This window comes from Mobula hypostoma, chromosome 13 (assembly GCF_963921235.1).
Source record: "Mobula hypostoma chromosome 13, sMobHyp1.1, whole genome shotgun sequence".
In the NCBI taxonomy this organism is placed as follows: domain Eukaryota; kingdom Metazoa; phylum Chordata; class Chondrichthyes; order Myliobatiformes; family Myliobatidae; genus Mobula; species Mobula hypostoma.
The window spans coordinates 73,331,034-73,346,669 of NC_086109.1; the positions used below are offsets into that span (position 1 = coordinate 73,331,034).

Sequence of the window (15,636 nt, forward strand, 5' to 3'; positions counted from 1 at the left end):
TTAATATAGACATAAAATTATCAACAATTAGCAACAGTTCCTATGTTAAACCAAGTTTGCACTGACAGTTATTGCCCACAATGTTGGACATTTACTTAAGAAAATAACATAAATGATGCCACCACATAAGGCAATTTGCACACAAGGAGACACAGTAAATATGAAGCAAACTTCTTACCAAATGTACAGAAAAGTTTCATTTACATGCATAATTCAATAAAGCAATATTTTTCTATTCTGCAGATTACACAACTCAGCTGCTTCTCTGCAGCTTAAAAGTGGTCTGTTCAGCAGTGAGTGAGCAAATTATAATCCTTGCCATCATTTCAGTAGCATTAGCCTTACTTTGTCATCTGAACACATTTTCAACAAATTAAAATGGGAACGTGTAAATGTGGAAAAACATACTGATTTGAGTGTGTTAAATGTTAATTCAATAAGAGATGCATGCATAGTACAAACACTTGGTTTAAATCAGTTGAATATATACATTAGACAAAGCAATGAAACAATATTTTGAATACATCTGAAGGTTTTTATATTCTACAATTAGCTAAACAGAAAGGCGGCCAGATTTCTAACACTCCTAAAGAAGATCGAAGGAGGAATATTCTGCCCATATTTTATTGTTAATAAAAGAACCAAACAGCAGTAATGATCATATCATAAGTACATTTTGTAAGAACACCAGTCATACAAAACAATGCTTGTAACTCCAGCTTAAACAGATGGGTACTAATGGCATAAACCTCCAGAGCCAGTCAGGTTACACACTTTGTGCTTCACTCTATACAAGGAATGGAATCCACTATAAACCAAGAAAGAGATCTATTCAATTGCAAGCTTGTTGCCATCATTTTATGGCTGTGTATACTGAGCTTTAAAGGTTGCCAAAATCAACTGCTTATTACTTATTAATGACTTTATTCATTAGTATAACTGTTATGATCCACTGAAATACCTCATCATTTTTGGAGATGAAATCAGATGATTAATGAAGGGGCCAGTTTCTACAGTAATGTCACTGGAAACAATCGGCAATTTACATGTCAACTCAGTTCCCACTTTATGTACTTCAAATCACTAAATTACTTAATGTGTACTAGAGATGAACATGAACGGATTTGGTTCCCTTTGGTGCAATCAACCTTGGCTGACTTGGGAGTCATCAGGTCAGTCCGTTCAAGGGGGTACAAACCTTACTCTATTGCTCTATTTCTACAAGTGTGCACTCAGGCCTCCCCCTTTGATTGTCAAATCTCCTATTGCACTCACCACTGAACAATCCTTTATTTTAAATATATAAAAGACACCTTTTGTATTTATTACTCTCAAAAGGTACTCACCCGCACTACTCTCTCGCAGGTATTTTTTTTTTATATAAACCACAAGTGTCTACTGTCAGTGAATTATCACAAAAGGCAGCTTATATCAGAAAAGTGTAATTGAATAAAGCAGTGAAATTCCATCCACAACAGTCTACAATAAGGAACTTGTTTTCAAGTTTGTGCATGACAAATATAACATTGGGATTGAGGATCTGCTTTTTATATGTATAGTAAAGCATTACCATACAACACAAATGACAATTATTATACACATTCACTGCCATAGAGGAAAATAAAACTTTTACTACTTTCTGCAAATGCCATATATAATTAAAACCCAAGGAAGTACAGCATATTAAACAAAATAGTAATTGCCAGTGGATGATCTACGCATAAGGATCTTGCCCTGTCAAATTGGCGATTATCCACAAAAATATACTTTGATCTGGTGAACGTACAATACATTGTACACTGACACCAAAAGTGATATATTTAGGATGCTATATACACAGACATTTGGCTCAAATTCTCTTTACATATAGGTTAGCAAGTGTTCACGGCTTTTAAGGTTTAGCCTGCATTTAAAAAAGCAAATCTAAGCCAAGGTAACAAGATAAACCATATCTAGAGAGCATCAACATGCAACTTTGGCATATATAAATAATTTCATAGCTGAATGTGTTTAAAATTATACAGTTCTATATAATCAATAATAAGTCAGGGTATTATGTTTTCTTTTAATAAAAATATATATAAGTGATCTGGAATCAAATTTGGATTTCAGACATCAACATAAAAGAACTTTAACCAAATTCCAATTATAACTTAATATATTAAGTTTCTCTTAATGCTATATTTCACCTACAGTCTCCTCATTTCTCATGCAGGTACTTAATGCATGTTTCCAATAAACTGTTCTGCTGCTTCAACAACCCGTTTTTGCACATGCAGAAAGAACTGCTCACCTCAACCCTATACCGTGCAGTTTAAAACACTCCTTCAAGAGACGGAGACCCATGCCAGGTTCAATATCATACATTTATTTTATGTACAGTATTGCTCTCTTTTGTTTCTTTCTACAGCTTCAATGATACTAAGCAGAAAATTTAACTAGCCACACCATTTTTTATACACACATACAGGACACTGTCAGAATTGACAACCAACTGTCTTGTTTCTGCAAGCATGGTAGGGTTGAATATAATTTTTTTTTTGCAAACCAGTATAAGATAACAGCTAATACAAATAAGTGCCAGACTGGGACAGTGACTACAATTTAAATGTGGGACACCTGCAAATATACAATTAATTTGCACTGTAGAGTACCTGATTAACTTATACACTTTCCACGTCCTTGTCTTAGATATGTAAGGACAGTTCTCTTGTAACAAAAGAGATTACTACAAAACTGCAGCAAAACGAGGGCTTTATGTCACCCATGTGTCCATCCGCATACGCTTTACGGATGGGCTCTCTCGGTCATCCGTTGAGGGCCTCTGGAGTCCAATGGGTGAATGGAAGTCACCCCGTGGTTCTTCACGATCACTCCCATCGTAAGAGCTGCTGGAACTACTCAGGCTGTCAACCGGCGAGCGTCCTGTGTCATGTCGCGACTGTTGCGGGAACCCCGAGGGCGTCATTCTATCTCGGGGAGGCGAGATGGGCTCTGATTTGATGTTGACATTCTGATTTGTGTTGACTGAAAGGTTTGCACTCTGAAGTGACTGACTATTAACTCTGCAGAAATGAAAACAGATAAAATGATTGTGACCAAGCATACATCAAAGATTATATTTGATAAGTGTTACTTATATACCAGAGTTAAAATGCCAAAAATCATGCTCAATATCTATTGCTCAGGAATGCTGCAAATTAATGGTGTGATGGTTTTGTTTGCTAATTTCAGCTTTCGAAAGATAGCAACTGCCACTTATAAGATCAAAAAAAGTTTTAAGAAAACTTCCAACTAACAGTTTGCTTAGTTTCTGGTTATAAAAAGGGAGTCAGTTTAGTTCTTAAAACGTAACTGTAAAGCAGTAATCAGCTTGAAGTTAATACAAGCACTATCTATAGAACAGCTTTGCAAATACGCTATTTTGAAGATGCTCTGTCTATGTAGAAGCAGATGCTAGCTCACTAACTGCTTTATTACTGCTCAAGATGCAGTATAAAACAATGGGCTTTTTAACTTGGGTTATTTCAAACATACAAGCTGACTCTTAAGTTGCTTAGTTCAAAGAAAATTGTAGAATAGATGGATAATATCATTTAGCATATCAATAACTGACGTGTTTATAATTGGTAGTTTTATGCACTCAAGGAAGTTAGCTTCATAGCATTGACTGTAGGAACTGGGATCCAAGTGTCCAAAAAATGCCTTTAGACTGTGTTAAAAGGATATCTGAGAAAATATATGTGTATGAAGTCACTCAAGTAGGAGTAAAGGGTATCAATATACAGAGCAGTTTAGGATCATCAGAAATGGGGTAAAGAGCATCAAGAAACATGGAAACACATGGAGTGAACAAGAATCCATCCCTCTAGCTTTGGTTTCTATGACAGGTGACTTGTTCATCTGCATCATGGTATGTTTTTTTAAGTTTATAGGAATTGTCCCTTGCTTAGAAAATGCTTTGTAATTTGGAAATGTTTAAGATAGAAGTCCTCAGAGTTTTTAATGTGTTAATAGTGTTGTTTGGATTTCAATGTGTTTCACTGAAAATAAATGATGGGGCAGCACGGAAGTGTAGTGGTTAATGCAATGCTTTACAGTACCAGCGATTCAGGTTTAATTCCCGCTTCTGACTGTAAGGAATTTGTATGTTCTCCCCATGTCAGCATAGGTTTCCTCCGGGAGCCCTGGTTTCCTCCCACAATCCAATTATATACCAGTTGGTAGGTTAATTGGTCATTGTAAATTGTCCTGTGATTAATTACATTGTTACATTGGAGGTTGCTGGGCAGACCAGCTCGAAGGGCTGGAAGGGTTTTTTCCCCACACTGCAGCTCAATAAACAAATAAATAAATAAATAAAGTGTTTTAAACTACTTTGTTAGCTGGAAGTATCCTCTCCTTAAGTAGGGAGAGGGGGGGCTACTGCTCAAATAGTGAGCATTGGCACCTGAACTCGCTGTGAGGAATAAACAGGGAAATAACTAGTCTTTTGGTATGCTGGCCTTTATAAATCAGAGCACTGAGTATCGTAGTTGGGATGTAATGTTAAAATTGTACAAGGCATTGGTAAGGCCAAATTTGGAGTATTGTGTACAGTTCTGGTCACCGAATTATAGGAAAGATGTCAACAAAATAGAGAGAGTACAGAGAAGATTTACTAGAATGTTAGCTGGGTTTCAGCACCTAAGTTACAGAGAAAGATTAAACAAGTTAGGTCTTTATTCTTTGGAGCGTAGAAGGTTGAGGGGGGATTTGATAGAGGTATTTAAAATTATGAGGGGGATAGATAGAGTTGACGTGGATAGGCTTTTTCCATTGAGAATAGGGGAGATTCAAACAAGAGGACATGAGTTGAGAGTTAGGGGGCAAAAGTTTAGGGGTAACACGAGGGGAACTTCTTTACTCAGAGAGTGGTGGCCGTGTGGAACGAGCTTCCAGAAGAAGTGGTAGAGGCAGGTTCGCTATTGTCATTTAAAGAAAAATTGGACAGGTATATGGACAGGAGAGGAATGGAGGGTTATGGGCTGAGTGCAGGTCGGTGGGACTAAGTGAGAGTATTGCGTTCGGCACAGACTAGTAGGGCCAAGAAGGCCTGTTTCCCTGCTGTAATTGTTATATTGTTATATGGTCTAGTTTCCCATGCATCACAGATTATAACTCTACTGTGTAATAAACTGCAGTCTAATTATAACTGCATTGGAGCTGCATTTCCTGAGCTTGGGTTCTCTACATAACCATTTTATTTATATGAGGAAGGAATGTGTATGAACCAATATCTGCTTGTTGATCACTCAAACTAACATATTTCTTCATCCAGCAGTTAAGATAATCAATAATGCCTGGTCAGTGATGGAGTGTCTTTTATGACCGACTACTCACTTGGAGATGAGGATTCTGGACGGACGGGCGCGCGTGCAAACACGTATATATACACACACACACACACACACACACACACACACAAATCTGTGTAAGCTGTCAACTATCCATGGTGCAGCACGCAAGTGCCTGGCACAAGTACTTTGGGCAATCGGACTAAATTTAAGCATAGAATCTAATAGAATGGATTAGATTTCAGTAATATTTCACTGTAAAAGATCAAACTGAAGTAGCTCATTAACAAGACTCATGTGAGATACTAGTATCAATGACCTGGAACTTTCATCTCCAGAGTAGAAAATTGCTCTGGCCACCAATTTTGATGATGCTGTAAATTTATAGAAATACTTTCTGGATATACTTGTAAATGGTTCTGATGAAACACAATGCTCCAGCAGAGGAAATAACAACTTCAGTGCACTGAACACACACAGGGGGAAAAAAAAATCACTCCCAGACTCCCATAAATGCCAAGAAACAAATTAGTTTAAATGAGACTGCATTGCAATTCAATAAGCCCTTTGACCTCTCAATAAGCATATCCAGATATTTGCTTTCTTTTTCGTTTAAGTAAATGAATTGCAAATAGTCATTAAATTTGTGTTTTCAAACCAAACCTTTCAAATAGCCAGCAAAATAATTCAAAACTACTCCTGCAAAAACACATGTTAAAATGTTGCTAGAAGTCACTTAGATTTCAATGGGTAGAAAACCTGCTTCAGCAAATGCCTGATATAAAATTTCGCTGGTACTGTAAAGCATTGCAGTTTGTTTTTCCAAATACATTGATGTAATCACAAATTTGAACCTTTCATGAGTTTGCACAATCAAGCAGTATATTATAAGGTAAGCACCGAGTTTTTTTGCATTAAAGTATACACTGATGTTGAGGCCTCCGTCAGTCAGAGTTGGCCATGGATATTGTGTCCTAGCTGTCAAACCTGGGCAGTACAATATGGAGGACAAGCTGTTGCCCATGTAGCAAGCTTCCCCTATCCATGCATCTGATGAACCCAAAGGAACGGCAGAGACCGATGCAATTTGGTACCAGCAGCGTCGCAGGGGTTACCAGTCAGCATTGAGTACACTGATGTACTCAAGAACTTACTTCACTGTGGTTTTATTAATATAGAAGAGATTTCTAATATATTTAATCCTCTACCTGTACATAACCTGATTTTAAAGTAATATAAAACCTGAAGAACATTATGCAGAATGTTTCACCTTCAATGGTATAAACTTGTAAAGTTTAAGACAAGTATTCCCTAGTGCCATTGCACCTAATAAAATTATTTTATCTGAAAAGCCACCAAGAACAGAAACTCATCAGCTTCGTTACTCCATATGAGTTGATAATTTCCCTGTCTGGGGAGAAGTTGCCCTTCATGCCCTCAAGGCTGCAGTTCCATTCATGGGGAATCTGCCCCAAGGTCCATCTCTTCTTCTAGCCACTTCCCCCATACCTCATTTTAAAGATAAATATATTAACTGTCACTGATTTAGCCTTCACAACCACCTGAGGTGAAAGTTCCATAAGTTTCACTATTCGGAGCGAAAAGAAAAATTCCCTCTCAATTTAGCTTTAAATGACCTGTCCTCACTATGTTCTCCTGTTTGAGATTCTCCTAGTAGTAGAAACATGTTGATATCTACTGTTATAACTAATCTTGCCTCATTCTGCCAAACTCTACACACTATATCAAATTCCATTCTTTTTTTTCTCCAATTAAATTATAGCCTGCTTAAATTTCCCTTACCAGTTTCTCACATTAAACTTCATTTGCCATATTTTTGCTCATTCAACCAAACTATCTATATACCTTGGTAGATTCCAAATATCTTAAAGGTAACATGTCCTTTTCAGCTATTTTGGAACCATCAGCAAACTTGGATCCCCTACACCCTGTCCTCAGCTTCAGGTCATTCGCACATTTAAATGCTCAGAAGTAGGTCATTGGACCTGACTACCTCTTTGCCTTTAGTTTTTTTTAATAGATTGTTCCTTATAATTGTTACAAGTTCTTCCCCATAACATTTGAAACTAGCCCATCAGATATCTTTGGGATATTTTCAATGCCAAGACTACTGCAAAGTACTGATTTAAATTATATGATGTTTTCTGTTATTAACTCCACGGCCTCACTCTATAAGTGTTCCAAGCTCACTCAAACTACCACTAAAAGATTAGCTTTATTTGTCACATGTGGTACATTAAACCATACAATGAAATGCGCTGTTTGCATCAACAACCAAACACAGTCCGAGGATTTGCTGGGGGCAACCCATGAGTGTCGCCATGTTTCCTGCACCAGTAGCATGCTCACAACTTACTAACGCTAAGCACACCTGTTTGGAATATGGGAGGAAATCAGAGCACGCTGAGGAACCCATGTGGTCATGGGGAGAATGCACAAACTCCTTGCAGACAGCAGTGGGAGTTGAACCCCAATGGCAGATTGCGGCCCCAATGCATAGAATTTTCTCAGTTTAGATTGGTTAAGATAATGTAAGATGAGCATATATCATAAACCAAGAACCAACCTGCGACCATCTGGAACTCTAACACACACACACACACACAAACCCCTTTCCCAAAGATCAAATGCAATAAAACATTTACTGATATTTTTTTTTAATTTACTAATGATCAACTTTCTCAGTAGCTCAACGAGTAATGACCAACTTACATTAGTGAGCTGAGGGCTGTTTGTCCAAGGTGGTGTTGCTGCCAAGCAGACATTGGCCCTAATGACAATGTCCCTGGTGAGTTGAATCCTGGTAGTGCAGATAAGTCAGCGCTGCTTAGTGAATAATCTGCAAGAAGATGAAGGAGGAGGAAAATAAGCTTGAGAAATTCTGCAGCTACTGCAAATCCAAAGCAATACACACAAAATGCCAGAGGAACTCAGCAGGCCAGGCAGCATCTGCGGATATGAATGTCTTGGGCCGAGACCCTTCTTCAGGAAAATAAACTTAATTTCCATTTCAGATTACATGACCCTGCATCAACCCCTTGAGTACCTAAAAGGCACAATTTTAGTTAAAAAGACCTACTAAGAATTATTCTGCACTTTGCCCATAGCAATTTTTAATGAATTAAAGTGCCTCAACACCTGTTCTATTCTATTTCAGGTATACAACTGCAGTCCTGAAGTTGTTCTTCATTATGTATCTTTGGAATTTTGAAAAACTACAAATAATCCTAAATACAGGAGATTCTGCAGATGCTGGAAAATCCAGAGCAACGCACACACGAAATGCTGGAGGAACTTCAGGGAATAAACTGTTGGCATTTTGGGCTGAGACCCTTCTTCAGGACAAATAATGCTTCCAGTTTTCCAGCATTTTGCTGCTTTGGAGCCTAAAGGTGACCACTGAGCTCAGTTAAAAACTTTAAAGCACTAAACAAGGATCAGGATCGTTTCAGGCAGAGTTCTTTGTTAAAAAATGAGGGACTGACCTGAATATACATGCCTCCTCCTCTAACTGAGGAGGAGGCATGGCATTTTGGTGGTTATAATTTTATTTGGCATCGTCAGCTAACAACACTGTCACTGCATAGGATTTTGAAAACCGAGAAAGAGGTACAGTGGATTCCGCGTAGATAGGGCACATCAGGACCAGCACATTTTGGCCCAATTAAGCAGCTGCCTCAATTAGCCAAAAAGTTTCAGGGAAATAGTTAAAAGGATAAAAGAGAGACAAACTGAGTAACAAATTATATATTTAAATGAAATACAGATCACATTAGAACACTACCAATATTATTGCAGTACTATAAGCCTGTGTATTAGTTCCTAATATTCATCCATGGAGGAATTCAGCTGTGTCACATTCTTTCAACTGTAAATGAACAAAATCAGCACAGACACCTAATGTAAATAATGGACTGCATTCAAACAAAGCGTCAATGATTGCACCCTCCAAAGCCGTTTTTTTTTGTAACATTGAATGTGATCGTTGTAACTTTCAAATTGTTTGTAGTTTCTAATTTGTTGAAGTGTTAAATCATTTCATTTTCACTCCCGACCATTTCTGGCATCTCCAAACCTAAATGCTTGAAACCACAGCGAGACAGTTTTGAATGGTATTTCTGTTTATTTTTTTGCTAACTATCTGTGGCAAATATCGCTGCGTTTTGAACACAAACATGTGCAACTGACACTCTTTAAAATCTGTTTGTTTGAAGACGATGTTGTGTCTAAATGCCATGCAAGTGAATGCAACTGATGCTAGTTAGAAACTGTTCGGCAACAGGCTCCTACCTCAATAAAGCGGGGTAGTGACCCAAATAAACAAAGAGAATCCTGGCTATTTTCTTGATTAATTTTTGCTTTTTGTTTTAAAAAAGAATAGTTGTTCCAAATAAGAGGCTATCCCAATTAACTGATAGCCCAATTAACCAGAATCCACTGTATTAGTTTTCAATGATCCATCACTGCAGGAGGTTGGAAGCAGAAATTTGAAACGCTTCAGGAGACTTTCTGGGAGACAACGTCAAGACTATTAACACATTAGTCCGTAAGTACTTCAAGGATTTTCAAAGATTGTGCTACCCATGGGAGTCACCAGCAGAAAGGTGATGGTGGGATCATGAGGGGCCAGGCAGAAGGATGTCTTTCCATTTCGCCCTTCCCCTACCACCAGTGTGTACTGAGTATCTTTCCACTCCGAACCCTTCTTCAATTAAACTAGCACACATCTACTCTGCCTTCTCAGTGCTGACAAAGGATATTGAGACAGTGCAGGAAAATGGAGCTGAGTTACATGATCTTGATGAATGGCAGAGCAATTTCAAAGAAGTGGATGACCTAATCCAGTGCATAATTCTTGTGATCTTATGTCCTTAAGTCAGCCTGGAATCTGCTGACCCAGCTGCACAGCATCAGTACTGGAGGGTATATTCTTCACACATATTACGTTAATCAACAATCTAGTGTTGCACTAGGAAGTGAGTGTTTTAGCACCACTGGGCAAAATACAAATTATGGTTACCAGTAACAAGGATGAAAGCTAAGTGCTAAACCAAACTTACAACAATCTTATTAGCACAATGCCAATTTTGTAACTTTCAGTAAAAGTAACCACATTTACATGTTAACATATTATCTTCAACCACATGCAAATTCATCTCTCCTGTTGTTCAGTCACTATAATTAGAATTTTCTTATATCTTTATATTTTTTCTCACACACATTAAATGGGTGTTGTGGATAGTACTAAGGTCCAGTAGGGTCCTCTACAAAACAAAACATGATGTTCACCATGAATAATTAAACACAGCAATAGCATGGCTTACATTCTGAATCAGGAGCTAAAGTAGGACCATTGCACTTGCCAACCAGAAATGCATGAAATGATCCTTTTGCTGTAGTTTGATCATTGGGAAGGGAATTGGACTTTAAGAAAAGGGAATGGGAGTGAAAATCCAAAGCTAAATTGGGAAATACCATTCCTTTTTGAAGAAGACAGGATTACTTTTTTGTCAATGAAGTCAATTAGGGTCTGAAATTGCAAGTGTCATTAATTGGATTCTGTAATAAATCTATGGATGCAAATAAGTGGATTTATTCATTACGACCCTTGCTCTAGAAGAAATACTTGATCATGTGTTGCTCCGTTATGCTATTATACATTTTTCCAAATATATTTGGAAATTATGCTTGAATTCTCTCAGTTCTGAAGGATTTCATGCCTGAAATTTACTTTCTCTTCCACAGATGCTGCCTGAGATGCTGAGTTTATGAAACCATTCATTTCATATTCTATTTCAAAGTTCTGGTGTCTGCAGTTTTTAAAAAAAATTCACTTGCCCTTGAAGCTATTATATTGTTTGTCAAATCTATTTGTTTTTGGTAATCTCATTTATTTTGCACTAATATTAGCACTACCTCTAGATGAAACAATATCTTCACAGGGCAACTGGCTCAGCACCACACACGTGCTACCAATGAGTACACAGGAGGCCAATAACCAAAAATCTTCCATCCCACAGCTGGGCTGTAGCTTCGTAAGTACTGCTTTAATTCTCACAAATTAGGTACGTAATGGACGAATTTTCCAATAGCGAAGCTTCAGCACAAGTAATAATAAATGCTATTGCAATAGTATTACCATTGTTGTATGTCGAATACAACAGTCCATGTGATGGTAGACTCGGAGTAGTAACAGACACAACAGGAGTTGCAAGAGCCTGTGTTGATTGTGAACTGCTTATCCTCTGTACATTCTACAAAAAAAAAGACGCTAGTTAGCACTAGTACATGCAAAATCTTGATTTAAAGACTTCTATAGAAGCGGAATGTGTGATGTTACAGAGCTATTAGAAAAAAATGATTTCCATTCTGTATATTTTTTTTTAAATAGTGAGATCTAAATACCTTTGTTATGCTTAATTCACAGGGATGGCTAGATTCATTACAAAAGTGAGAGCCCAATTTAACATTTTGCAAATTGCAGTCTTTCTTTAATAACCAAGATCAGCCAGGGTTACAATAATGGAAATTATTCATTACCTAAAATTATGTGTATTGGAGATTTCTGCTGTCAAATTGAAAAGTGTACAGAAGAGGTGAAACTGGGGCCTTAATAGTTTAATATTCTGTTTCCTCCATTTGACAAATTAGATGAGAAATCCTTTACTTTCTTTAACAGACACTAGAGCAGAGATTCAAGGAAAAACTGCCAGATTTCACTAGATATTCCAGCTCACGTGCCCCAATCACATTGATGTTGTCAGTTTTCTCAACAGGCCACCAGATGGAGTGACACGAAGAAGTCTAAGCAGAGGAAATCTTTGCTCATTCAGAAGAAAGCCAACTATCAGATATTTTATGAGGGCATCGTCCTTCAGTTCAGTGCTAAATTTATTTTCAGTTCAGTCACATAACAACTCTAGTAGTGGATAAGTATTTGAAACAAGATGATTGATACAGCCTAACAATGACACAGCAGAAGTGAAAGAATAGTTTCAGATAGCTTTAATAATAAGATAGATATAATGGTATACGCATCCTTCACTGGAACCATCATCTCCGCATAAATAGGTTTGCGCATGTTTTTATTCAGACAGTTTTTTGTTAAATAAGACTGAAGCTCAAACATTTGAAACAACACCAAAATGCATTATTCAATTTAGTTGTGGAGCCATCAAAAAGAACCTGTGCTAGCACTTTAATGAATGTGCACTTACCCACTCTAACTAATTGATGGAACTAACTGGTCCAAATGTAATGAGCTGGCCTGGGATCTAGATAGTGAAGTGGTGTTTCTGTGCTAATCAGGGACGAGAAGCTGCTGCTATTTTTGTTTCACACTGGACAGCTTTGTGGGCCATTTAAACATTGCTAGTGAAAGTCTTTATACTGCAAGAAGATGGCGACGCGCCTGCGCGTGCACAGCCCTCCGGTGAAAAATGATATCGTATCTGTTAAATAGGGGCCGTGGACAATTCTGATTTGATGGAGAATGGACATGAAAGCACAGAGGAACATCTGGAGAAATTTCTGAAACGCTCATTCGCTGCTGTCCTTACTGCATGATCGGGAATCTTTCGGAGGGTAGGCCTCAAAATCCCCGGCCTTGCCTGCTTTCGGTGACCGAGAAGGAGGTCGAATCGTTCGAACAGAGATGGTGCTCAGTACGCAGTGTCGGAGAGCTGATCAGAGCTCGAAGTTTTCGGATGACTCAGAGTCGGATTGTGGTCGGCATGGCAGAGAGAGTATTTCTTCCTTCTCCCGTCTGCGTCAGATGTGGGACATTTGAGAGACTTTGAACTTTTACTGTGCTCATGGACTTCTTCATCAAGTTATGGTATTGTTGCACTGTTGTAACTATATGTTATAATTATGTGGTTTTGTCAGTTTTTTCAGTCTTGGTCTGTCCTGTGTTTTGTGATATCACACCGGAGGAAATATTGTATCATTACTTAATGCATGCATTACTAAATGACAATAAAACAGGACTACGTGTCTTCATAATCTAACTTCAATTGCAAGGTCACAGGACAGTATGGTCAGACTCCCTGTGTAATGTCCTCTTTAAGTGTTATCATTGGCTCCAATGCAGTATTCTCTTTGAGGTGTTGCTGTTGCCACATGTAACATAGATCTTTGCAGACAGATCTTAAATTAGCATATCATAATGTAAAATATACCTCTCTAGCTACAAGAGAGGATTGTTGTTGAACGAATAGATGGTGCAGTGCTGCAATAGTGCTCCCAGGAGGGATCAGAAGAATCAGAATATTGCTTGCAAGGAGATACTGTATGATCTTTGTGTCAGAAATCTTATGAGAAATCTTCAGAGCTACTATCAAGCATTCTGGTAGGGAGCTGCCAGAGAGCACCCAAAAGGGACACGAGTTGAGGCACTGATTCCTTGCAATTTGGGAAAGCCTGCAATGCAGAGATTGCCCTACCTACTCAGCCTATTTCTCCGAGCCAAAGGAAAGCTCAAATTAAATTTATTATCAAAGTGCAAGAGACACAATAGAATCAATGAAAGACAGCACCCAACAGAGCGGATGACAACCAATGTGCAAAACAACAAGCTGCAAATACAAAAACAGAGAGGAAAATAATTAATAAATAAATAAACCAATCAAGCAAGCAAGCAAGCAATAAATTTCAAGAACATGAGATGACGAGTTCTTGAACATGAGTCTGGTTCAGTGGGAATAATTCAGTGATGGTGTGAGAGAAGTTGAGTGAAGTTATCCCCTATGGTTCAAGAGCCTGATGGTTGAGGGGTAATAATTGTTCCTGAACTTGGCGGTATGGGTCCTGAGGCTCCTGAACCTTCTTCCTGAAGGCAGCAGTGAGAAGACAGTGTGGCCTGGATGGTGGAGTCTTTGATGATGGATGCTACTTTCCTGCTACAAAGCTCCCTGTACAAAGCTCAATAGTGGGGAGGGCTTATCCGTGATTGACTGAGCCATATACATTACTCCTTGTGGGCTTTGATGTTTGATACCAGGTTATGATGCAACCAATCAAATACTCTCCACCACACATCTATAGAAGTTTGTCCAAGTTTTAGATGACATGCCAAATCTTCACAAACTTCTAAGAAGGTAGAGGAGCTACCAAGCTTTTTTTGTAATGGCAGTCATGTGCTGGAGCCATGGCAGATCCTCTAAATGATAACACCAAAGAATTTAAAATTGCTGAACCTCTCCAAATCTGATCATCTGATGAGGACTCGTTCATGATCTCCAGTTTCCTCCTCCTGTTCTCCTCCATCTCCTCATTCTTACTAACACTGAGTTATAGTTATTAGAGGTCATAGTTGTTGCACTACTCAGCCAGATTTTCCATCTCCCTCCTATATGCTGATTCATGACCACCCACGATTCAGCTAATGACTGTTGTGTCAATGGCAAACTTAAATAAGGCACTGGAGATGTGCTTAGCCTCACAGTCATCATTATAAAGCGTGTAGAGCAGGGGTCTAAGCACACCACCTTGTATTATCTGTACCGTTATGCATAAACTCTCCTCTCATTATTTGTTATACTGTTATAGCAAGATGTTGCAAAGATTGGCAGCAGCAGCCTGGAGAGACCTTGAAATGCCCCAGGCAAATCAGTCAAGATGCACAAGATTGCAAGATGTTCCATCTAGATCTCAGTGAGAGGAATAAGGATAGTCAACATTTCAGATCGAGACCTTTCATCTGGAGAGAAATAGTCAAAAGGTCCAAAGATGCTGCTTGACCCACTAACTTCCTCCAGGTTTTTTTTGTGTGTTGTCAGCATCTGCAGTCTCTTATGTCTCCGTGACAAAATTGTCTCTTTCAATGGCAGTTTCAGACCAAGTTGAGCTAGTAAAAAGTGGCTCTTCTGAGAGAGAATAAGAAAAAAAAGAGCAAGGACAAAAAAATACAAAGGGACTCATTAGGCACAAAGAGTTGTGCACAACATTGCTGTCCTCTTTTCAAAATCACTTTTCAAAGGGGTAACAGATTTTTTTGGATTATACGATCAAATTTCTAATCCTAGATTGCAGTACCAAGGTTGGGTCTGAGCAACTCGAACATCAAGGCTTATGTGGATAATAACTACACAGATAAAGTACCAAAACAGAGGGAAATGAAGGGTGGAGTGGGGAGAGATGGGAGGGAAAGGAAGATAATATAATTAGATTATATTACAATGGCTATAAAGCCAAACTAATTTGATGGAATTTAAATTGAGCTCTTAAGTAAAAGACCTACAAAAATTTCAAAGCTGGTTATTAGACAAACTGTATATGC

At 38.3% G+C, this 15,636-nt stretch overlaps 1 protein-coding gene across 8 annotated transcripts in view; it reads right to left on the bottom strand.

Moving 5' to 3' along the window:
- Positions 1-867: 867 nt before the first annotated feature.
- The window catches only part of mef2aa (myocyte enhancer factor 2aa), a 197,366-nt gene continuing 182,597 nt past the window's right edge, over positions 868-15,636 (bottom strand). For all 8 annotated transcript variants that reach the window (XM_063065924.1, XM_063065922.1, XM_063065930.1 and 5 more), the window contains 3 exons: positions 11,497-11,611; positions 8,070-8,196; positions 868-3,065 (listed from right to left, as the gene is read on the bottom strand). In XM_063065924.1, the coding sequence (XP_062921994.1) occupies positions 2,756-3,065; positions 8,070-8,196; positions 11,497-11,611 (552 nt within the window). In that variant the 3' untranslated portion in view covers positions 868-2,755. The remainder of the gene's footprint in view (positions 3,066-8,069; positions 8,197-11,496; positions 11,612-15,636) is intronic.